This window comes from Ruditapes philippinarum, unplaced genomic scaffold (genome assembly GCF_026571515.1).
Source record: "Ruditapes philippinarum isolate M1 unplaced genomic scaffold, ASM2657151v2 ctg1239_1_1_1_1, whole genome shotgun sequence".
Lineage (NCBI taxonomy): Eukaryota > Metazoa > Mollusca > Bivalvia > Venerida > Veneridae > Ruditapes > Ruditapes philippinarum.
The window spans coordinates 135,457-162,356 of record NW_026866030.1 but is presented as its reverse complement, the minus strand read 5'-3'; the positions used below and the strand labels follow the sequence as shown (position 1 = coordinate 162,356).

The 26,900-nt window shown below is 32.5% G+C and overlaps 1 protein-coding gene across 3 annotated transcripts; it reads left to right on the top strand.

Annotated features, from left to right (window-relative positions):
- The first annotated feature begins 4,123 nt into the window (after positions 1–4,123).
- On the top strand, positions 4,124–25,956 carry LOC132731046 (EGF-like domain-containing protein 1). 3 transcript variants are annotated; one of them, XM_060717145.1, is made up of 11 exons: positions 4,124–4,202; positions 8,384–8,438; positions 14,980–15,102; positions 15,623–15,751; positions 18,878–19,095; positions 20,226–20,374; positions 21,135–21,283; positions 21,916–22,003; positions 22,722–22,920; positions 23,197–23,506; positions 24,420–25,956. In XM_060717145.1, exons 2-11 carry the CDS (start codon positions 8,393–8,395, stop codon positions 24,656–24,658), a joined length of 1,650 nt encoding a protein of 549 aa, XP_060573128.1. In that variant the 5' UTR covers positions 4,124–4,202; positions 8,384–8,392; the 3' UTR covers positions 24,659–25,956. The 3 variants fall into 3 exon arrangements, with proteins under 3 accessions (XP_060573128.1, XP_060573127.1, XP_060573129.1); XM_060717144.1 differs by lacking the exon at positions 4,124–4,202 and adding an exon at positions 5,190–5,425 and having other exon boundaries at positions 24,420–25,955; XM_060717146.1 differs by lacking the exon at positions 4,124–4,202 and adding an exon at positions 7,859–7,949.
- The last annotated feature ends 944 nt before the right edge of the window (positions 25,957–26,900 follow it).

The following is a 26,900-nucleotide window of genomic DNA, read 5'->3' as shown; positions in this document are numbered from 1 at the left end:
TGTCATTTTATATATGTGTTAAAAGACCCAAGAACAGGACCAAATTTAATCCCTGGACCAGGAATTTAAAATTCTTGATATAAGGCCATTTAAGTTACATTTTTAATAAAAAAATAATCTAGGCTTTTCTGCAGTTGCTTATAAGATTTCTGATTCTTCACTTATACAAGTTTTAACTTTTGTTTGTTTTGTTTGTTTGGTTCATTTTACGCCATTTCCAAACAGTATTTAAGTCATATAGGCGGGTAGTTTCCTAACAATCGTTCCTGGAGACTTACACCAATACTAGACTACCTTCTTCCGCGCTAAACTACCAAAGCATCTCTAGGGGATCGAACCCACTCCAGAGAGGTAACTGGATTAGAAGTCATCGACTCTAACCCTTCGACCACGGAGGCGGTTATTTCAGTTAAACCTGGGTCTTCCAACTTTGACCCACTTTTAGTCGTGATATCAAAAACATGAATGTACAGAAAAGGCCATCAGGAAATGCTTTTTATAAGACAATCGTTAGCTATTGGCAAAACAGTTTTTTTACTTTTAGAATTTATTAATTGAAAAAAGGTCAATATTGATCCTTTAAGGACCCATAACTCTAGCACCAATGACTCACTTAGAACTGGCCAGTAAAAAATAAGAAATAAAGACCTAGTTTTTGTTTGACTTTAGATACAGACAAGAATCAAGATAAATACAATTACCAAGTAGAGCGAGATAAAATTGGCTATATCCTGGAATAGCCCTCAGGGTCTAAACCAGGAGTATATATGTGGTTCATTCCATTTTCTTACATAGTCTTACTATATATACAGGTTTTATTCCTGAAATATACACAGGGGTGTAACCAAGGGGATTGACATAAAATCAGTGCCTCACTGTCTGTATCACATCATTCAGATAAGCATGGGCTTTAAAGGGAACATCGACCTTATTGTGACTTATCACATGAGGTCATATAAAATGTTGATTCAAATCAATCTTTACAGATGAAACTGCTATTAAGTTAAATATATATAATAAGGCAAAATATTCAAGCCTGGTCCTGACAGGGACCATCCACTCTGTCATGTATGATTGGATCAAAAGTAACCTAAGATTCTACACTTGATTTTTTTGTTCTGTGTAGTTTGTTTAAAATCTAAACAAATGTTTAAGTTCTAACTCAAGCACTCAAGGTACAAACACATAACACAACATGTTTGGAATGATTTTTATTATTATTATTTTTAATGCACAACTACATATGTGACTAACACTTCAGTAAAGTTTCATGACTCTAGGTCAAATACTTCTTGTGTTGACTGCTACATGCGACACAAGTTGAAAATTGCAAATTTTTAAAGTCAAGGGCCATAACTCAGACAAAACAGAATGAATCAACAAGCGAAACCCCATGTGCAGTTGTGTGTACAACTTCACATGCTGGGCAATATTCCTGTAAAGTTTTATGCCCCTAGGTCAAATGCTTTTTGAGCTACTGTACGTATGACACCAGTTGAAAATTGCAAATTTCACTTAGAGCATAACTCTACAAATACTTAATAAATCCACACGCAAACATCCAGCAAACACCCTACACATGCTGACCAATATTCTGTATAGTTTCATGACTCTAGGTCAAACACTTTTTGAGCTACATGTGACTCAAAGGTAAATGCAAATGCCAAACCCCCCCCCCCCCCCCCATAGTCGGGGCACAAATGTGGCCAACTTTGCATGTTGCCTCTTTCAAGGGCCATAACTTATGTTACGCAGGTAAAAGGCCTGTTCTTCCTACTTGACGCCTGACCGAGTAAATAAACGCAGAGTGAAAGAAGACTTGAGAATTGTGCCACAGAAAACATTATTGAAAACCAGATAATAAATCACTCTAAATGCTTTAAAACTGTGCAGTGTAAAACTTTAAGTTATAATCAATCATTTTTCCCACAAGCAATTGTCGATTGGAATAAACTGAGTGATAGTGACAGTAGTGTCAGACGTATTCCATTTGCCCACCATGTGCGGTTCTGCGTAATTGAGTCTGGTCCCCACAGGATCCAGAGAAGGTAAACATTTCAAAATCTGATCAGTAAAAGAATAATTGTACTAGATCTAAGATTAAATATACCATGGAATTTTCCTGTGTATTTGGAAGACATGTTTTTCACGGGCGTCACTGATTTTGCGCGTTCCCTTGCAAATGGCGTGCTTCCAAGGGAGAACACTTTAAAAAGCCAATAATGTGAGACAATAAGTTCGGCAATATGTTACTTCCCTTGGCCGACATGAAGTGATCCTTTGTATGGATAAATATACATGGCTGGCAGCAACTATTTCATTTTTCTACTTTCTAAAATTCCCCATTGAATTCGTTGAATTGAATTTCATCATCTAATTGTCATAATTACATGAATTGGGAACATTAATAACATCTAACTATAGTGTACTTAATTTCAATAATAAATCAAAGAACATTTCAGGAAAGAAAAACATGTAATTTCATGCTATTATGCAACATTTGTGTTTCTAGAAAAAAAATCATCACTTTGAAAATTCTATTGATGGAAACTTTGAGTTCACATGAAGTACAAAGATTTCGCGAATCTTCAGTGAGTAATGTTCACTTTAGTGAGTATCCTGCTCACAGACAATGTTCATGGCATTTATAAGTTGTGTAAAGTTCACGTCTTGAGCATTGTGTAATAAGTAATAATCTCGGTGTTGAGTAGTGACCATTGAGTTATATTCATGGTGTGAGTAACTCCGATGAGTAATGTTGACGTGCTCAGTGGGTTTACACGAAAGGTGGTGTTGGCGGTGCAACCACATACATGCATCAAGGACAATGCGGTGAAAGTCATCGTGCGACGACAAACACATTTTGGACGATGGTTAGAAGTAGACCATGCGCTAACATACGCGCCAGGACAATGGGGTTTGTGGTGACCGTGTTACCATATACACACATCAAGAACAATGTATTTTTATCATATATATACTGTATGTATTGTATTTTTAACTTATACATGATAAACAGAAGAAAAATTATAGAAAAAAACTCCAATAAATGCCATAAAATCTTTTAAATAAGGATATAGGATTTTGTCTCGTTTATGCCTCAGAAAACTTCTTTAGAAAGGGCAAACATGAGTTTTACAACAATAAAATAATGCTTTTAGAACATGTTAGATGCTAATATTGTTACGGTAAATTATTGGTCATGAAAGTAGCAACATTTAAACAAAGAACTATCTTGATTTCCATACAAAATACTAAATGAGCCGCGTCACGACAAAACCAACATAGTGCAGGCTGGTCTTGATCCATGCTGGTCGCAAACCCATTATGTTGGTTTTGTCATGACGCGGCTCAAATCACTTCAGCTGTACTAATTCCTAGAATGTAACACAAAAACAATTTGATTCATGTTACTTGCCAATGAGTAACAATTTGAAAACTATAGCAAGACACATAAAAACGAAAGCATTCAGCCTTTAACATAGATCCTATACACTCACTGAAATAATATAATCAGTTAAATTATTTGATTGGTTTGTGGGGGAGAAATGGAGTTGTGGGGGTTTTTTTTGGCATAAATTCTCGGGCGGTTACTGAACGTATCAGAATTAGCATTATCTCTATGTAAAATTACCAAATTCTGACCAACTGATTGGCCGAATCACTGTCGAAAGCATTCATTTAAAGGCATTGGCGTTCAAAAAATTTCGCACCCTTGACTTGAACTGAAGATTGTTATAGACTTCTTACAGTTACCACAGGCGAACTTGAAACAATATTCTTAAATAACGAATACACTACTCAGTCATATTTTTAGTCATTTTTAATATCATTGCATAACTTAATTTAAATAGTTTTTTCTATGTGTCTGAATCCTCGTTAAAATTTGTAATACAATTATATAAACACCATGCATGCTTAATTATAGACCGCGCCTTTTGCTGCATTAAAGATATCAAAGGAACAATAAATTCTGACACATATTAAACTGTATAATTGTTAAATTGAATGATTGTTTCGCAACAGGCTTTCATTAAGTTTTTTGCCCAAGTATTAATCTTCTCCCGAACCTTTTTGACAGGGATTATGTTAAACGCCCTTGCTTAAATAGGCGGGTCCTCCAAAATTTACCATGCTTGTTTATTTACCTTCGTTAAGGCAGCTGATCAGTCCAGTTCTGGATTTTGGAGACAATCAGACAGGTTTGAGCCTTTTTTATTGCCGAAATATTTTTGCAGTTACTGGTATGTTATGTTTTCTGTATATGAATATTTTTCTCAACGAATGTTTTATTGTTTGACACAATGTTGTGTATAAGTTTTTAAGTGAGTTGACATTTTAAATACTTAAACGTTTAAATATCAAACCTACTGTTTTTTTAAAGTAAGTGTAATATGGTTTATATTTTTTGCAGTACATAATTGTTTGGGAAAAAAAGGACCGGTATTTATAGTTATAGAAAAGTATTATATATACCAGCTGTTTTAAAGTAGCCCGCTCACATATGCCGTGAATGTAGTTCTCAAAATTAGAATGTTAAACTTTTATATTCCTGATATTTTTTTATATCTCATCGAAAAAAAAAGATATAAGTATATTTATATGTAAATTATATACATGTATTCCCAAAGTTCAAAGAATACAACTAAAAAAAATACCTTTTACCTTCCTCATTTCAAAAGCATTGCTTACCGTTTTATTATTTTTTAGACACTTATGCAATTAAGGGTTCTTCTTTAACTTTAATTGATCATAAAGTAATTTTACATCACTTTTCAGTGTTAAGCTTATTTATTTGATTATTTTAATCATTTGCATATTAGGTTTATATAAAACAAAATAAATTGAAAATCGTAGTTCTTTGCTATTTTTAGCCCGATTAAAGTGAAAAGCGTTGCAACGTTTTTCATCTGTGGATAATTTTTCACAGTTATTATAATCTTTCTGAAAAAAAAAGCAATGATCGGAAAATTTGAACACAAGTTATTTGTCTAGACCTACATCAAATCGAAAAAATATTTCCAGTTCCGTCATGTCAAAAAACCTCAGTGGAGTACCCTTAAAATAGGGTAATGACCATACCTCAAAGTCACATATAATCATTCTTTTTTACATTAATGAAGCATTAATGAAGCATTTCTGAAAATGAAAATTGATATAAATAGCTTTAGAGAAAATATGACAATATTAAAATTGTGAACCAGTCGCTTTAACTATTCCACGTCGGAAAAAAGGCGTTAACAAGATTCTGTCACGTATATATGAAATAGTGGTGAAATAAAAATGATTGAAACAAACACATCTTTTAAAAAATGTAATGTGAAACGATACGTGTAAATTTTAACTAAATCATATCGTTTAATGTGTTGATTAGTATGCGCAGTGGTTGTTGAGTGATACAGATTTTCTATCTTGCAACGATAAGGTAAATTAAAATAAAATTCTTTATTTTTTGGAGTATGCAGGGCTTTACTAATACAAATAATGATTTGATCATGATGAACATGTTTTTAGATAACATTTTTATGTATTTTTCAGAATGATATTATGATATTGTATTATTTTTTATTGCATTAAAGAATAAGAAATATTAATGAACAATTGATCAATGTTTTGTTGTTTAAATGACAGGAAATCATAATAAAACATTTTATATGTGAAATAATTATGAATGTTCATTATTTATTTATTTGTTTTATAATATTTATTTATTTATAAATTTATTTTATAATATTCATTTATTTATTTATTTAATGATATTTATTTATAAAAAAAAACATGTGAAATAATTTTGAATGTTCATTCATCATCACCACCATTATCGTAATCACCACCACCACCACCACCACCACCATCATCATCATCATCATCAGCAGCAGCAGCAGCAGCAGCAGCAGCAACAACAACAGCAACAACAAAACCACAATTATCGATGATAAAACCAGTGATTTCATTGGCGAATAGCTTGCAAGGAAATGTTTTGGCGGGTTTTCTGACCACACACTTAAATGGTTCACATCATCATCGTCATCACCATCATCATTAATGTCATCATCATCATCATCATAATTATCGTCATCGTCATCATCATCGTCATCATCATCGTCATCATCATCATTATCATCATCATCATCATCATCATCATCATCATCATCATCATCATCATCATCATCATCATCATCATCGTCATCATCATCATCGTCATCATCATCGTCATCATCATCATCATCATCATCATCATCATCATCATCATCATCGTCATCATCATCATCATCATCATCATCATCGTCATCAATCATCATCATCATCATCATTATCATCATCATCGTCATCATCATCATCATCATCATTAATGTCATCATCATCATAACTGTCATCATTCTAATTGTTATTGATAACAAAACTATATTTATATTAGTGTTGCATTATAAGAGATGAACAACTATGGGTAAGTTCTGACGTATAAAAATCAACTTCAGATATAATAATATGTATATATGGTAAATACCTACTGATAGGACGGGGCTTGGCCTTGAACAGATCACTGTATGATTGATCGATCTGTCTGTTCGAATTAATAGATAGAACATATTTCAAATGCTCAATGCAATACGTCAAAACTGATTTTATTAACAAATGATTCTTTATATAAGATGGGAAGTCATTATGTCAAACTATATCTGGCTGTTTAATGGATCATTCCTTCAATTAATGAATACATAGAAAGTGTTAAGTCAGGTTGGGTGGCAGTCGAGTTAACATTATTAATGTGTTTTACAGTTGCTAACTTTTTTGATGATGCTTGTTTTTACAATTCATGTTCTAAAATGAATAATCGTTTATAAGTGAGACTTAACGTGTCGTGCACTTTGTTGCTTGATTATAATGAATACGACGCTGTTGATTCCAGACAACTGCGTAAAGTAAGAACGTGCGCAGACATCCAAACCACTTAACCCTAACCGCTGTGATTTCGAATCCCGAAAGTTTGGATTATTATGTGAGGGAGATATCGAGCTAGCTTGTAAACGGAATGTCGGTGGTTTTACTCAGGTGCTCATTCGTGCCTTAAATAATATACGTAAGGGCACCTGAGGTCTCCCTTCACCAAGAAAACTTCAGAAAATAGCCATATGACCTATCAGTTTGTTGGTGCGACGAAGAACCAAACTAAAAAATAAATAGATAAAAATAATGTTGAAATATCGTGCGACACTTCTTTTTTAAATAAACAATATGCAATACATAAAAAACGGAGGCGTTTTCTATAATTTAAGGCCAATGATGCCTCAGAAATGCTTTATTTTTATTTTTCATTTAAGCTTTTTTGTATTGGTCCTGATATAGTTTCGAAAAAGTAACTAATTGACCAATTACATGTATCTGCATTTTTGCTTCTGTTGCTTTTTTTTGCAATTCATAAAGTTATACTGTATTTTCTATGTAAGTCGTTTACATTTTGTTACTTTTATGACAAATAATGTTATGTTCAGCATTTCTTTCTTCAGATGATAAGTATGTAATATGCCCTAAAACCATTAAAGCCATTACTTAAATATTATTAAAGTCATGTCTGCCCTTTATAGAAAAATAAAAACTTATTTGTTTCTGAGGCATCATGTGCCTTTAAAACACTATTATTCCACCACAATGTGCATTTAAATAAGCACCAGAACCACGCGCTTTATAAACAATTTATGTATGAATTAAATCAAGGTAAGGTTTTTTGTACATCAATTGTAGTTATTAAATACAAATGTCATAATAAATTATAATGAACGCCCGTGACGTATTCATATTAGGAACATTAAGTGTTATGTGAAACGCTGTAATAAGGTTTATTACTGATTATCCATTTCACTAGTACTACGGTATTTGTTGATAATTAAATAGTATTAACTTTAAAGTTGTGTGTTCCGAATCAAGTGCGTGTGATTATACTACTTTTGGTAATATCTATATTTATATATCTTGGTTAATCTGCAAAAAAGAGGATTTTTAAAATTAGCAAAATTTATGAAATTCGATTTTCCTTTTATTTTTGGATATTTCTTTAGTTTGAATCGTATGAGATATATGGGATGCATTTTCCCCTAAACTCTAAATACATAAAGAGTATGTTTAGAATAAAATTTATTTTAAGTTCATAAACATATTATATACGTTGTTTTTATTTTTTTAACAAATATATTGTTGTCTTTCTTTCTTGTGCAAAATTGCTGTAACTAATGACATAAAGAAGGAGTTCTTTTTGTTAAGCCTTCGGTTATGTTGCAGATTATGTTTGCCATTGGTAAAGTTTTGAAAGGTACCCAAATATATATTTCTACTTTTTCTGAGATATTTTGGTACAGTTTTTAAAAGTTACAATTTCTACTTCCAGATTCCAAGCATGAGATTACAACTGATTATAGTTATCTCCCTTTACATTGTGACAGGTAGGTCTTAAATTTTCTTTTTATTCATTTAATTGTTGAAGTTGACATTCTAAAACATGCAATTTATACACAAATATGTTGGACTTTATTATTATTGAACACTGTTTTTGTTGTTGTTGCTGTTGTTTTAACATAAATTCTTGTCATCTGTTTTTGGTTGTTTGTTTGTTTGTTTGTTCTTGCTTTATTGCTTTCAAGCCTTTTTTCTTTGACATTGTATGATATTGTAAATTTAACAATAAATTGTTTTCTTATTGAACTGTTATATGAACAAGCGCTTTTCTTTCTTCATTTCCGTCGATCTTGTTTCGAATTTAGACTATCATTTGATTTAACGAAACATTTCTATATATTCCGAATTGTAATTTAATGCCCTGAGATCACTGCTGTGTGGCGGCCCTAAAAGTCGTATAATTTCTTAAAGGACAATAATCTTGTCACAAATATTGTCATTTTGAATAAATCATTTGCAATGATTTTAGGACTGAACTTACGAGCTTTTGCTGATGTCTAAGCCAATACTGGCTGAATTGCTTCCTTGAGCTGGAAACTGTACTAGAATCATTGCCCAGTACTGGTTTGTCCAGGGACGTATTCGAGAGAGTATTTATAAATAAGCTTATAACTTCCTACAATTTCGAACAAAGATAAACAATTGAATTTGATTGAGACATTGACATCATTCAGATTATTTCACGAAAATTTAGTGGTGCTTAACCACAAGTCTCGCATAATTATTGGCTGATTACAAACGTGGTGATAAATTGAAATTTACATAAATTATAACAATTATTATGTGTTAAAATATTACAATACAGCACGATTATAACTAGCTTAATACATATATATCTCGATTGTTTTCTAGAAAGATTAAGATATTGAAAATGAACATTCTGTCATGAATCAGAAGTATATTGTAAGAATTAACTATCGACAATAGTACATAATTGTATATTACTTTAAATGTTTGCAATATAACATGTTTATAGTGTATAATGATATATACCGCTGAATTATTATTTTTAGCCTAACAGAGGTATTAATATAATAGCTCTAAGATTAAATCATTTACTTACATTAGGCTTATAAGCCAATGAGAAGATCACTAGTATAGGGTTATCCGACTTTAATTAACTAAACATCACCATACCCAAATATTTTATTTCTGACATCTGGTTACTGATATTCAGTTTTACCTAACGGTAAAAATATTTCATTTCTGATATTTGGTTGTTACTGATATTCACTATTACCTAAAAATATTTCAATTATATTATTATATTACGGATATTCAACATTACCTAATGGTTAACCGTTTTTATTTCTGTCATTAGAAAACTGATATTCATTATTACCAATAATTGTTAAAATATTTCATTCTCTCATTTTTATTACTGATATTAAATATAACCTATTGGTAAAAATATCTAGTTGCTGTAATTTTCAAGATTTAATTTACTTATTGCTTAACCAATTATTTTCAATCATATTGATTACTGATATTCAATATAACCTCAATCATCTTGATTAATTAATCTAATATCTAATATTGGTCAAAATATCTTCTGTCACCTCGATTACAGATATTCAATCAAAGTTATAGGATAAAATTCAAAATGCTGTCATTTAGATTGCTTTTATTCAATATAACCTACTGGTTAAATATGTAGTTTCTGTCATATTGATTACTGATATTCAATATAACCTTTTGGTAAAATATTTAATCTAAATCATCTTGATTTATAAAAATATTCAATATAACCCATTGGCGATATCACTTCTGATACCTTAATCACTGGTAAATGTATCCAAGATTTACAAATTGGCAAGATATTGCAATGTCATGATAAAATATCATTTTTCAATTTTCCCTATCGCTATTATACATGTATAATAAATATTGATCTACATTTTAACCAAATAGCAAACATAATTCTGTATCATTGAACAGTTATTCAACATAATTATATTATCAGACGAGACGTGTCATAGCACAAAAGGTATAATAAGTTAATAAGCCGACCTTGTTTCCGTAACATGCATGTAAATAAAACAAAGGTTTAATATGTTTGACGTATATGGCAATATTAAAATCTTCTTACAAATATGCAAACCCCCTCCCCTCCAAAACAAAAGCATGACGTTATTTGTGTTTACTCATATTTGATAAGAATGTAATTTGTATTGCATTTACATAGCAAATTTTGTTGTTGTAGCAAATAAGTTGAATAAGAAGCACAGAAAGTTCAATTATTTCGAAACTTGCGTCTGCGATATTGAATAAATAAATAATATTGACTAATATCAAATATATCTCGATGGTTGTTAAATTATGCGGTCTGATATCTGTCCCCTATCCTCGATATTTATATATTTAATTTATTCAACAAATTCATATTAATTGCGTTTTAATGCAGATCAAGGTGGGTTAAAAGCATTTCTTGATTTTGTCACGTCATATTGTCTATTTATATCGACATTAGACAAGTGTTAATAATATTTTAAGATTTAATAAGTTAGAGGGTTTAAAGGTTAACATTTAATTCATTTGTACAATGTATATATGAAAGACAAAGCATTAATCATAATCCAACGATGTAAGTATAATAAAGACAAAAAGATGTTACTGCAAAACATCAAGACTTCATATCACATCCTCTTTTCATATGGATCAATAGAACTCTCAAATCATGACACGTTTGGTACATGCCTTTTTTTGTCTCTGAAGGATTAAGTTCCAGTTATATTTTATGAATTCTTGCATGAGTTACTCTGATAAGTTTGATTTAAGTCCAGTTTCGGAATACTATATCTGGCCCATCAGATTCACACTATCTTTACATACTTTGATCTGTAAAAAATCTGAAATAAAGGAACCTTTGCATAAAGCTTAAAGAATACGGAGGGGAAAGTATTTATTTGTCCATGACAGACTAGCGATGTTCAAGTAGTGTTCAATCTTAGCCTGCAAAACTCTTTAAATCAACACCCTTTAGGGCACAAAATGAATAATGTTGTTCTAGGGAGGTTGGCTTTGTTGGGAAATGTTACTTTGGGGACAATCCATATCGTAGGTGTTAAAATGAGTTATGTTCTGTAACCGGTCGCTTTGCAGAGGTTTAATTGCATTTACAAAGGTTAAGTCATAGTCTCATCATCTACCAAGCAGTCAATTTTGCTTGTGACTTTCCAGCACTGAAAAGTGATAACGGCTAAATTTTATCTGTCTGAAATGCATCCTTTTCTTTATTCTGGATAATGATATGATAAAGTTCATGTGTTCAGTAATGTAAATATTCTCGTATGATTGTTACAGTAAATAATGTTTTGTGATAATTAAATTGACCTATAAAACTCCACTATCTGTAATCTTAAATTTAAAAAAATGTTCTTCAGTGTAATTTAATACTCAATTAGCCTTAATTCCGTTAAGTCAAAGTGCTGACTCTAGCATTTTTTACACATTCAACTTGTAATAATTATTAGTTGAATTAAGTGATGATTGCAAAAATATAGTGATATATTAAGAGTGAAAGACAAGAAGCTTCCGAAACTATGAACTAGGTTAAAACAAGTGGAGAAACATATAATAAATGACACCAATTTATCACAATTTTAGGCGTTTATAACCTATGCAGTCATTATAAATCATTACAATGTATGTCAAAACAATAAAAAATGCAGTAGTTTGCAAATTCTTGTCTTGTGTTATTGCCTAATGGATTGATAAATAAGAAGAAAACTGGTTACTGTTGTTGTTACCTATGCTTCTTCTGTGTTATGACTGAAACTGCTAATGTTGCTGGGGTTGTTGCTGCAGCTGTTGCCAATGCTTCTACCGTGTTATATCCGAGACTGCTATTGTTGCTGGGGTTGTTTGTGTGTTTTCCACACAGCACTATCCCAAAATGTGTTGTTGTTGTTGTTGTTGACAATGCTTCTATTGTGTTATGGCCAATACTGCTATTGTTGTCGGTGTTGTTGCTGTGCTGTTGTTGCCATTGCTTCTACTGTGTTATGATTGAAACTGCTACTGTTGCCGTGGTTGTTGCTGTTGCATCTTTAAGCAATGCTTTTACTGTGTCACGGCTGAAACTGTTTTTTGCCGGGGTTGTTGCTGTTGTTGCAAATATAGCCTAGACTGCTACTGTTGTCGGTGTTGTTGTTGTTGCTGCTGCTGTTGTTGTTGCCAATGCTTCTACTGTGTTATAGCCGAGACTGTTACTGTTGCCGGGGTTGTTGCTGCTGCTGTTGTTGTTGTTGTTGTTGCCAATTTCTTCTATGTTATGGCTGCTGAGATTATTACTGTGTTGGTGTTGTGTTAGCTAGCTATTTTTGCCGTTGTTGTGCTGCTGTGTGTTTTAGTCATCATGATTGTTGTAGAGTGCGGTTTAATTGGTTATTTTTGTCTTGTTCGCAATTTGGTACTTTCGATGTAGTAATTTTTGTTTTAGCTTTTAATACTGTTACTGTTGTTTTTGTCAATGTTTATTAATTTCGTTGTTGTTGTTAAAGTAGCCTTCGGGATCACTGCATTCTCAAAGTTTTTTTTTATTTTAATATGTGAGTTGCATATTATGATGCTTTTAATTAGTGAAGTTCAACGGTCGTATTACATATATACATGTACGATTTTTGGGGAAAAAAGAACACCATTTTCTAATTCCAATCGTTAAAACACCATTTGTGTGATTCCGTTGAAAATTAAAAATTGTTTCAGTTAAGAGATTCTTCTTTACAGGTATATAAGGCATAAAGCTCTAGGCCAAAGAATATTACCTGGGATGTTCGTTTTTTGGACCGGCCATTTGTTCATTTTCTGTATAAAGTGTACAATTTTTGGTAAAAAATACCATTTTTACGCCAACTGTTAAAACATCATTTCAGTGATTTCGTTGAAAATTGGAAATTGTATCAGTTTAGAGGTTTTTCTTGATAGTAATATAGGCATAAAGCTCTAGGTCAAATACTATGACCCAGAGATTTCCGCGTGGTATGGTCGTTTTTTTTTTTTTTGACCGGGCACTTGTTCACCTTCTAAATTTAGTGTACAATATTTGGTAAAAAAAAACAACACCATATTCTAATGCCAACCGTTCAAACACCGTTTGTGTGATTCCGCTGTAAATTTGAAATGATATTAGTTTGGATGTTCTTCTTTGCAGTCTTATAAGACACAAAGCAGATATTTTCCAGTGGTATGGTTGTTTTTTTTTTTTTTTGACCGGCCATTTATTTTTTTTCTATATAAAGTGTACATTTTTTTTGTTGTAAAAAACACCATTTTCTAATGCCAACCGTTCAAACACCATTAATTTTGTGTTATTCCGTTAAAATTCGAATTGGAAATTGTATCAGTTTGGATGTTCATCTTTACAGTTATATAAGGCACAAAGCTCTAGGCCATGGAATATGGTCCAGATATATTCCCGTTGTATAGGTTTTTTTTTTTTTTCGTTTTTTGGACCGGCCATTTTTTCATTTTCTATATAAAGTGTACAATTTTTGGTAAAAATACCATTTTCTAATGCCAACCGTTAAAACACTAAGTGTGTGATTCCGTTGAAAATTGGAAATTACATAAGTGTTCTTTTTTACGATAATATAAAGCACAAAGCGCTAGGTCAAGGAATATGACTGGGAGATTTCCGCGTGACATGGTCGTTTTATAGACCGGCATTTTGTTCTTTTGCTGTATAAAGTGTACATGTAAATACGTATTTTTAGATATATGAATTATTTTGGCAAATGACTTTTTCATAGAGTAAAATGAAATTGCATTTATATTTTCTATGAGACAGTATCTTAAAAGATTTTAATAATAAAAACTTTATTAAGAGGCGATTTCTGTATATGTGCATATGAGACCTTTGTTTTTATATTGTTATTACTATATTATTAAAATACAGTATGCAATTAATAACCCTAATATTGAATGATAAATCTGACTTTCGAAACATGAGAAATTTTATACTAAATTTGTACGTTGTAGTATAGAATATAAACTTTAAAGAGTCACCAGATAATTATTTACATCATTAATTTAATGAATTCATTCATCATTTATAACATGCTCCTAAAGTTTTTTCGTCGTTGTTTTGCAAAATTGTTTGCAATGAAAAATCCAAATCGGTATGTCATTATGAAGTTTAAGTAGGTGTTTTGACGCGGACTGGGCATAAAGGTTAAATACCTATTATTATAAGCGCCATGGAACTTTAATTTATGATGTTGCTTTTTTGTTGTTACTGTTTTTGTCGTTATTAATATACTGTAATTGAGCAAGACTAAATTGCAATAAGTTCAAGTCTATGTCGATTTTCATGATATTGTTATAAAACGTTTTTGTATATTTATTCAAATTGGTTTCGTTTTTTATGCGGGCAGATGTTCCCGTTTATTTAAGAGCTTGTCTGTAAGTCTTATCCTGCAGACGATTAGGTTTGTGGGTTTTAAAAATGAAACTTGCCAAAGATGTCGCGTGATTGAAGTAATAAAAACATTTGTTGCGTTTTTTATATAAATTTATTGTATATTTCAGTAAAGTGCCAATATAAATATGACTGTCGGAGGATGGAAGATTGTCAAAATGGAGGCACGTGCGTAGAGAATGACTGCACGTGTAAAGGAACCTTTGGAGGCTACAACTGTGGCTATGACACGGGTAAATAATGCCTAAATTTGAGAAGTCGGTGATCAAATATCCTTTGATACATAAAAAAAGAAGAAAAAAAGCCATACAAGCAGGGATAAAAGAGAGTATCTAAATAAATATTGTGATAAAAGAAGACAATAAAAACTGATTTCGTACACTCCTTTCTTGGTCCGCCATTCTGCCTTGCTGGATGCATTATCGATGGTCATGTTTGTCTGAGTACTGCGAGGGATGTTTTCCCCCTTGTTGATCTTCCCTTTTTATGTTTTTGTTATATAATTACTGATAAATACAAGTTTATCTGAGGAATTGGCTTTGCAGAGTTACATTATATTAAGAAAATAAGACTTGATGTTTCTTTTTTTTTCCAGCAACTAAATAGTACATCTGTCTTTTCTAGGATAATACATCGCTTAGACATTTGTTGAATTATATACTTATCAATTGATTGATTTATTGTTTGATTTGTTCGTTCGTTTTTAAATACAACATCTCAATTTATTACATTCTATGCTTTTGGACACAACAGCTACGGCGACAGCTTGCACGGCTGAGGCAGGTTTTTGTCAGAATGAAGGGGTATGTTACAATGATGGAACAGCAGATCTGTGTGCTTGTCCCTATGGTTTCGTCGGGAAAAGATGCGAGAATAAAACAGGTAACCGCTATGTTTGTGTAGTGTACCGTGTGAAATGTTCTATGTGTGAGTAGTGTACTATGACTACTGTTCTATATGTGTGTGTAGTGTACCGTGAGTAATGTTCTGTGTGTGAATATATACTGTGAGTAATGTATGTGTAGTGTACCGTGCTTTATGTTCTGAGTGTGAGTAGTGTACTGTGAGTAATGATCTGTGTGTGAGTAGTGTCACTGTACTGTGAGTTATGTTCTATGTGTGAGTAGTGTACTGTGAGTTATGTTCTATGTGTGTGTAGTGTACTGTGAGTTACGTTCTGTATGACTGTGTGCAGTGTACTGTGAGTAATGTTCTATGTGTGAGTAGTGTACTGTGAGTTACGTTCTATGTGTGAGTGGTGTACTGTGAGTTACGTTCTGTGTGTGTGTAGTGTACTGTGAGTTACGTTCTATGTGTGAGAAGTGTACTGTGAGTTATGTTCTGTGTGTGAGTAGTGTACTGTGAGTTATGTTCTATGTGTGAGTAGTGTACTGTGAGTTATGTTCTATGTGTGAGTAGTGTACTGTGAGTTACGTTCTGTGTGTGAGCTATGTACTATGCGTGAGTAGTGTACTGTGAGTTACGTTCTGTGTGTGAGTTATGTTCTATGTGTGAGTAGTGTACTGTGATGTACTGTGAGTCATGTTCTGTGTGTGTGTAGTGTACTGTGAGTTATGTTCTGTGTGTGTGTAGTGTACTGTGAGTTATGTTCTGTGTGTGTGTAGTGTACTGTGAGTTATGTTCTATGTGTGAGTAGTGTACTGTGAGTTATGGTCTATGTGTGTGTAGTGTACTGTGAGTTATGTTCTGTGTGTGAGTTATATTCTATGTGTGAGTTATGTACTGTGAGTTATGTTCTGTATGTGTGTAGTGTACTGTGAGTAATGATCTGTGTGTGATAAGTGTACTGTGAGTTATGTTCTGTGTGTGAGTTATGTACTATGTGTGAGTAGTGTACTGTGAGAAATGTGTGAGTATAAGTCTGTGAGTAATGTGCTATGTGTGAGTAGTGTAGTGTGACAGTGTTTGTTAGTAATTTTAGTGGAGTAGCGGGGGATCGAACCTGCGACCCCTTGATTCGTAGTCAAACAGCGTTACCACTGCACCACGGCGCCCGCTCTGATAAATAACTATTTTGGAAGTCCTTTTATATACAAATTATCACATTAATAGCCGACAATGGGAAGTGCTAACACCTTAATGTGTCACAATAGTTTGATTTTACGTATTTTTAGACAATGAATAACAGTTTTTTAAGATGAATAAATAACAATTTTTGTCCCTGTCGGAAGGGTTACAAAATTAAAAAAAGTGTTTACAAATCGATAAAGCCTATCGCAAAACAATAAAGTCCGCTACCTGAAAAGGTCGTGTGAGAATTAAAAACAACCGTATTCAGTCCAGTTTTCATTCTTTATTTTGATCGGAATAAGGTGAAAACATCTTTATCTGATTCTAGTATTTTCTCAGATGACCTTAGGGAACTGTTTGACAATTTCCAGAATTAGGAAGTTAATAATACAAGTGTATGATATTTTGTAAAGACTGGTTTTTGAATAAGTTTCATGTACGTTCTTCTTTTAAAAAAATATATTAACTTAAAATGAATTAATTAAAGAAAACATATAGTTAGTCAGTGTAAAAGCTGCAGTCTGCACATAGGGTTGTTCAAAATAAGTTAAAATTTCTTTGTCTTGGTCTTGGTCACACAAATCAGAGAAAATATTACATATGTGTTAGTCAGTTTGACATCGAATAGGTCTGGGTCAATATCCCACACGAGTACTCAGTATTCTCAAGAGATAGTGTCAGCCTACGGGGGCCACTAAATTTACTGCCTTACAACGTTAACTAGAGTCTAACTTCACGTATTTTTGAAATCACTAAATATCAAAACTATTCCTTATATGTGTTGATAAAAGATAAACCATCATATTTGCAAAGAAATTTACAAATGTAAACGCTTATTTGGAACCCATAGAATTTTGCTTTTATTTTCGTTGTCGTTGTTGTTGATGATAATAGTGATGATGATGATGGTGATGATGATGATGGTGACGATGTTAATGAATCTACTGAAACTTAATATTACAGTTTGAATTTGTTTCAAAGCATTTGCATAGATATGGAATCCCCCCAAAAAATCATAAAACAAAATAAACAGTCCATGATAAAATCAAAGGGCTGCAAGCTCTGTGGTATTTTCTGATCTTTGCAATCTAAGTCATACTGACTATCTGCATGTATTTTCCTGTATAAGTTTATTTTTATATACTATAATTCATCTTACGCAGCGACTGCGTTTAGATTTTTTTCTATAACAGTTTGAGATTGATACATATGGAATTTTGCATGACTAGAGTTGTATCAAAAAATCATTTTTCATTTTTTATGACAGCCACACTTTATCCTTGCATATCGTAGCTACTTCCTTAAAAAGACACTTCAAAAAAGTTACCTCGACTAGGATTTGAACATTATGCCTCTCACACCCTAAACGAGCGCGCTACCTCTGCACCACGGTGAAGTAATACATATGCAGCTTGAATAAAAACAAATAAATTATAATTCTAAATTGAGAGTTTCTATTTCGCGTTTGTAATCCTTATTAATTTCGAGGTATTTTGTTCACGATAAACCTGTTGTTTAACACTGATGAAAATAATTTCGCCGAAACAGTCCGGCATGTATATATTCCACTACTCGACAGTCAGATTTATTTGTGTACTACGGTAATCGACATAGCTAAAAATAGCATTTTCATTGATTAAGCTTTACGGAAATAGCCGAACATTTTTCATTGGGTAAAAAAAGATACTCATCCGCGAAATTTGTGATTGTAACCTCATATTTCTATTGACTAATCTAAACTTTTAATGCACTGTAATTCGTTAAATACCTACATTAAAAATTATTCTTTCTTTTAAATTGCTGGTTTTTAATCAGTTTTGAGTGAGAACTACTTTGCGTTGTTAGGTATGTAAGGAAATTTTGTGTTAGACCGTAGATGTTAGCTTTGTATTTACTGATCTTGCGATCAGAAAATACAAAAAACCCATTGAAAACGAAAGATAAGCTCCTATATATATACATGTTTTTCTTTTGCAGTGGTCATAGACTGTGAAGGAAATACGGTAGATTTTAAAATGACATTTCCAACATACTTTGCTGGCACAGTCCAAATGTTCAGTGATGCACCCGAGTGTGTTTTGAAAGAAACGGACGACAATGAACTAAACATGAAGTCATACTCGGTCAAGGTCGATATCTCTGGAAACGAGGCTGGATGCAATATGACAAATATCGAGACTGTCACAGATCTTGAGGTACTTAATATTGCTTTACTTTATTTGCATATACCACCTACATTTATTTAACCTATTGAACTGTGATGCATCAATATATACGTAAATGCATAGAAATATTCATAATGGTGAATAGAGGTAGTCCGTTTTCATTTATCATTTTTAATTATTCCGAAATATAAAGAACATATTAAAGTAGTATTGATCAATTCATTTGACACCTGTTTTCACTGAAAGAAGATATATTATCATCGAATGTCATTACATCAGTACATACCGGTATCTTGATTATACATTTACATACATGTATGTAGAATAAAATTTGGTGCGTTTGTTAAAGTTTAGGTTTTATGACAAACATTTTTGAAACCATATCCAGTTTGCAATTGCTATATAACAAATGTATTGTTTACAAAATGTTTGCAATCATAGTAGAACTTCTCTAGCAAACAATGGACGTCCTATCAACGTCGCATTCTGACGTCGGCAAAATAATAGGACATGAACATTTTCCGACGTCTTTTTTGTCATAATATGACCATTTGTAGATCATTTTCTGATCACAGTCTAACCAGTTTCTGACCACGATCAAACAGTTTCTGACTACAATCTTACCAGTTTCTGACTACAATCTAACCAGTTTCTGACCACAATCTAACCAGTTTCTGATCACAATCTAACCAGTTTCTGATCACAGTCTAACCAGTTTCTAATCACAACCTAACCAATTTCTGATCAAAATCTAACTAGTTTCTGACTACAACCTAACCAGTTTCTTACCACAATCTAACCAGTTTCTGATCACAATCTAACCAGTTTCTTACCACAATCTAACCAGTTTCTGACCACAATCTAACCAGTTTCTGGTCACAATCTAACCAGTTTCTGATCACAATCAAACCAGTTTCTGATCACAATCTAACCAGTTTCTGATCACAATCTAACCAGTTTCTGATCACAATCTTACCAGTTTCTGATCACAAGCTAACCAGTTTCTGATCACAATCTAACCAGTTTCTGATCACAATCTAACCAGCTTCTGACTACAACCTGACAAGTTTCTGACTACAGAACAGATATATCACTCATGCTTTTTTCGCAAAAAAGAACAAAAAATACACGTTAACAAATAATGTACATTCATTTTGCAGACAGGGGACACGGAATATTCTGGACTATTTCAAGTGAATTATTTACAAATGGTGACAACGTCGCTTGATGAGATATACAACCTGACGTGTTCTCACGAGAGTTCTGATATCCAATTATCGCAGTCCTTCACAAATCTGGACGTGGTCAAGTATGCAAATTTTTACCTTTATATATTTTTTTTCAGAATTACAATTGTTTTACATAATTCAGTATTGTGAATGGTCAAGTATGCAAATTCTTACCTTTATTTCATTTTTATTTCTGAATTACAATTGATTCACATATCTCAGTATTGTGGATGATCCAAATTTATATATAAAGCTAAACACTTTCAATTAAATCATTAAGAAAATTGTTCCTCACGTGTATACAATTTTAAATCATTTTCTATTTTATTCCGATACAAAGCCTGTATAGAAATTCTTATTTTCTGATCTGTATTTCTTATTTTAAAGTTTTAAAAGTGGGCATGACAAGAAAATTAATAACTAATTATATTAGTCCGACTATTCAAATGATAGTAACACGGCGTAGCACAGTTTTCCAAGCTACTAGAATTTTTAAAGGAATCACATGTGAAGTCTTAAACAGTATAACAAATACAATGTATTTAGAAACTAATTCGACAAAAAAAATCATTATTTAGTATACAAAGGTGTATTTTTCTTCGTTATTTCACAGTCAAGGTTAAGTTTGATTTTTAGCTCAATTTTGAAATAGATTCTAAATTCAACTTACATTTATTCATGGAACTATAACCAGAATAGTATCATATGAAGTACTATGGTCCTGACCCGAGCAGGGCTCGAATCCACGATCTTACTTTGAAAGATATACACCTTATGCTTCGCTAGATATTTCAAATGCATTCGTAATGGCTAACATGCTGTCTACTTAATCATTTTCAGTGAGAATTTGACACAGTCAGATTTTAATGAGACGTACAGCCCTGTAGAGTTGTCGGTGTTAGATGATCTGGGTAACCCATTGGCTCCTGACACCCAATTATTCGTCGGGGACGTTTTCCAACTTCATGTCTATCTAACTGACGAATTAGGTAACTTGTTGTTGTTGTTTTTTTTCTATGATAATGGTGATGGCAATTTTGATGATAATCATTATGTTCTGCACTATCTTTTACTTGTGACTGCATGTGGTAACTGAAAAACCACTATAAATCTCATAAGTTTACAGTATTTTAATACTTAATAACATGCAATTTCTTAGGCAATACGTTTTTTTTTCTCAGCATTTTAAAGAGTGAAAGCATCATTAAATCCTGTCACTGTTTGGGAATTTTTTTTTGTCTTTTGGCGACATTTTCCTTCTACTGTAAGTAACTAATGGCAAATTTACACAAAATAAATCATTCTACTGAAAAGAGGCAGAAATATTTATGCATACGAAAATATATTTCACATTAAAAGTAAAAATGAATATAATGAAAGTTCAAACATTATATGATCAGGCTAACAATTCGCTCTAACTTCGGAAATAGTGTGAGCAAATGGTTAAGGCCTTCTTTCTTATTGGCTCAGCATAATCAATAAATAACAATCTGTTCTGACTTAGAAATAATGCAAAACCGACACAATAATAGCGCAAAATATCTAAAGACGAGTATTTATTTAAAAAATACTTCTTATTTTTTTAACATTTCATGATGGAACATATTCTTTTACTTTTCAGCTTTTAATGATGTCTTAATCGAACGATGTTCCACCAATAACACCCTGGAAAATACTGACCAGAAAACATTTGTTGTGTTGGACAGGGGGTAAGGTCTTTAGACTCAACATATTTTCCACTCTCTTTGTAAACGCTTGTTGTGTGAATGGGGCAGCTAGTAGCAACGGATATAAACATATATGAACATTTATAATTCATAACACGTTTGACATTTCGAATTTCGAAATTTACATCTGAACAGTTTATAAATAACGGGACATGGTTTGTCAAACAAAACATTCAAAATGAATAATTCAAAACAAATAAACTCAAACAAAAATGTCATGTGTTGTACATAACACTGGATATTAAAAAAGTTTATACTTTTTAGTTTCTCTAAACAAAGTTACACCATACAGACAGGCAGGCAATTTATTATCGATGATATTTAAGATTTTAATCTTTCTTCATAGAATATTTAGAAAGAGAAAATCCACGTAAAAGTGCTAAAAGTCAAATTGACAGTGCTTAAGTAAGTGTGCTTAAGTTAGTTAAATGGTGCTAAAATGTTAAACGTTAGTTAGGTAAAACTGAAAGATGAATAACTTGCTTTAACTCATAACGATATAATAGATTGTGCTAGAACTTAGATATTGCTAAAACTGCACTAAAGCTTAGTTAAATAGAAAGTGTTAAAACTGACTTAGATACCGTAGTGCTAGAATTAGATAGTGCTAAAACTTATATAGATATTTGATAAAGAAGTCATTGAGTTTTAACCTTTTCAGCAATTTAATTCCTGATTAATTATTTCTTCAATATTTTAGATGTCCTACAAAGCAAAGTAAACGTCTGACCCCAGGTCAGGTGGTCAAAATGTATGATACAACTTTACCCGACGGAACGCCTGTGAAAACAAGTGGTAAAGTTTTATCAATCGAGGCTTTCAAGTTTGTTGATTCAAGCAACATAGGTATCGTCTGCTCCGCAAAGGTTTGCAAACCAGGCGACACGAGTTGTCAAGTTGTAAGTTGGAAAGTATACTGATTTGTATATTTTAAAAGTTAAGAAGTGATGATGTTCGTAAAATTTCACATTTATACCCTTTAAGCGATTTTTTTTTACAGCAAGGGATATGCATTTGTACAAAAATAAAATAAACAGAACGAAACAATTTAAATTCCATAGTTTGTAGAATGTTTTGTTCATATTCTTACCTTAATTTGTAAAGTGGTGTAATTAATGATCATTTAAAATATACAATATAAAGAGTTTACAATAAATATTACCATTCTGTTAAAGCCACCAAATTGTAATGAAGTTATGAATCAAGATCCAAATGCTCAGCCAGTTGTTAATGCTCCTACTGAAACACCGGTAGAAACCCCAGTAGAAACCCCAGTAGAGACGCCAGTAGAAACTCCAGTAGAGACTCCGGTGGAAACCCCAGTAGAAACACCTGTTGAAACACCCGTGGAGACCCCTACCGAGACACCGGTTATCAGAAGGAAGAGAAGAGCTGCTGGTGACGATAAGGTTGAGGAAGAGGCAATAGTGTCAACTGTGCTTACAGTAGTTGATCCTTATGGTTACAGACAAAGCAGACTGACAGGTACAAAACATACTTTCCTCTTTATTTTGTTTGGTAAGAGGTTGGCTGTATGGCAGGCGAAACAAAAAGCAACGGTAGAAGGTCATACTGTATAAAGGGCATTCCTTAATTGAACGTTAATAAAAAGACATTGCTGACTTCATGAACACAACTATTGCATACTATGTTCATCCTTCACTGAGTAAATTACTTACTTTGTAAACATTATTCACTGATGAGCCAAATATTTACCTTTCGTCTGTGCGTGGTCAATATGGTGGTTTTGTTTTGGCACCAAAGTAGCCGAGGATTTTTCTAGACCGCAGTGACAAGACTTTTAATTAGCGTTGATTTTCTATAACCTACCATTTGCCATGGATAGGGCCTGTGATTTCAACTAGTTAACTAATCATTATCAATTAAATCATGACTTAATTCACTGAGCCTTACTTTCCTTGTAGCATTATTCATTATTTGAATGAAACTAAACTAACCGTCGAAGTATTTGGTGGCTATAATTTTCGCCGTAACCCAAAGGATGGAATACAAAAGAAGCAATGAATGAGAACAAAACAGAAACATTTTTGTTTCACTGGCAGTCATATGTCCGTTTGGCAGTTGATGTATCTCTTTATCCCGTTATGTTTATTGAGCACTGCTCGCCATTCCCATTCATCATACTGAATCTTATCTCGATGAGCGTCGTATACCGGTATCTTTGTGATGTTTATCCCAAATGTTTACCTATTACTGACAAAGTGCATGCATCTTAAAAAGAACATGGGTGCATTTATAGTTCATGAAATAATCATATTCAAATATTTATATATTTGACACATGAAATTAAAAATTAATAACTGTTTCTTCCTCAACTTATTGTTCATTTCCGTCTGTATATTGGGCAACTCGTTTACCAACCTTTTTTCATTTTCAGCATCTGAGGATTTGAACTCATTCGAAAAATGTTTGGCTCACGAAGAAGTAACAGCGGTAGTCGCGGTTCTTGGAACAGCGGTGTTTGCTCTGCTTGTCGCCTGCTTCTTGCTCTCTTGTATCACTCTCAAGAGAAGAGCAAAAACGACAGACTACAAAACGATGCCTCTTCCCAAACAAGAGCATTTTCGAATACCACGTGCACATATAAATGACTCATTCAGCCTCGGAGACATATAGAGTTTTAGTGACTTTTATTTCTTTATATTTTGATTTAGTTATAGTATATATACACTTTCTAATTTACCATATATACTCAAAATATTGCATAATAATATGTGTTCCTTTGCCGTTGTCCATCGTTAATGTGCAGCTGTTTTCACTATTGTCTGCTTACTTTAAAGGGACGCCACTGAGGTTTTTTTGACATGACGGGACTGGAACTAATTTTTCGACATTAATAATGTCTAGACCAACTTGTGTGAAAAATTTCAGATCATTTTTTCCAGAGTATTTTTTTCTAATAATAATTGTGAAAAATAATCCAAAATTAAAAAGCGTTGTAACGTTTTTCACTCAAAGCGCACTAAGAATAGCAGAAAAATATGATTTTCAATTTATTTCTGATTATCTTTCGCATACTTTCTGAGTGAATTTTTATGAACCTCAGCAGAGTTCCTTTATAGTGAAAATGTATGTTTGCTATTTTTTGTTTGTGTATTATGTCAAAATGTTTGAAATAGAGAAAAGAATAACCATATAACTTAATATAATCCTAGTCAAAGAATATATTTTATATTTTTCGTGGCATTAATTGTAGAGATGAAAGTTGGCGTGCTAGTGAAGTGGAATTCAGAATAAATACAATGTATTTAGAAATGAAATGGTAGAAGATATTGTAATGCTATATAATGCTACACATGCCCTTTTCGTAGGAAAGGTCCGGGTGTCTGTCTGTAGCAAGCCAATAAACGAACAAAATTGGCGAAAAAATCTCTAAAAGTTTTATAACAACGCAGAGGTCTAGGATGCTGGGTTGTGAAATCTTGACCTTTCGGAAACCTTTTGTTTTTACATATACTTTTAACACCGCATTCACAAATTTAAACCCTTCAAACATTTTATAATAAATAATATTTTTGATTGTTATTTTTTGTCTTTTCAAAGCAGTTTATGCCAAACTAAAGATTATACATAGTAAACTAAAGAACTGTATCGTCAATCTCATTAGTGACTGTTCAGAACTCTTATACAAGTCCAAATTTTTACCCATTCTGCTACCAAGCAGAGTCGAGCTTAATAAGCAAAAAAGATAAACCCATTTTTATTATCTTACGGATAATATCTTTGGATCCAGGCGGATGTGTATTTTTAAATTTATATGTACAAATTTTCGATTTCATCCCAAAATATATTATTTCCATTTTATATCAAAAGGAGATCGTGCACAAATGCACTGGATGATAAAACGTCTACAAAAGAGTGTTGTGCCGTTTGTGTGGTCATAAAATGTTGTATTTGTAGATATACATGTATATAATTGTTTGTTTCATGTCAATAAAAAATGATATCATGTCTTTATTTGTTGCATTGTGTTAATCACGGAGAGATTCTTGTGCTAAACCTTAAGCCTGTAGACACTAGCAGACTACCCATGCAACCAGTGCAGGACCAAAGTCAGACATAAATATGTCGTCTCTTTGATTTGTACGGTTCGTTATTTAGTAAAAAAATGAAATTTTCCCTAAAAGTTATAAATGGTTTTATCCATATTGAAAGATGTACAAGTCCATTTAAGATACTTGACGTGCTAGGTGTAACTCTGACACAGTTCATCTTACATCAAAACATTACGAATGAAGATTTATTCATTTCAATACACTGTCTTCGCGGACTGAGGTCATTTCCTGGAATGCCAATTTTCCAGATTAATCATTAGGAAGGTTTTAGTCATGCCTTCAAGATCGTCTTACACGCATAGAAAATGACTATTTCAGCTTCTATACAAGTATATAACGCTAAACAAGTGTCTAGTATGTACTTGTTTATTTATGCATTAAGATATTTGGGGTCTTAAAAGGACAACACGTAAACAATTAATTTAAATTACAGACAAAATCATGTGTTCAGCACCGGTTCTTTGGCTCGTGATAACCAATCTCATCATGTGGGTTCTATTAAACAGGTGTAGAATAATATATGACGGTCATGTATACGTAAAAATATAGCAACGCTAGTTTGGCATTTTTGCATCATACCAAAAACGCCGTTATATCATATTAATTAGGCCTACATAGGTAACTGACCAGGATTGCGAGTGTATCCCAAGTCCTCAGTGTATCTAAGTAGTAGGACATAAGACCAATTTGAGGACAATCGTAGGATAGTTTTAATTAAAATTAATAAAAATGATTATCTTAAGTTAAAAACATAAGACTTAAATTAAATTTGTTCTCAGACATAATGCTCATTTTCTCGCTGT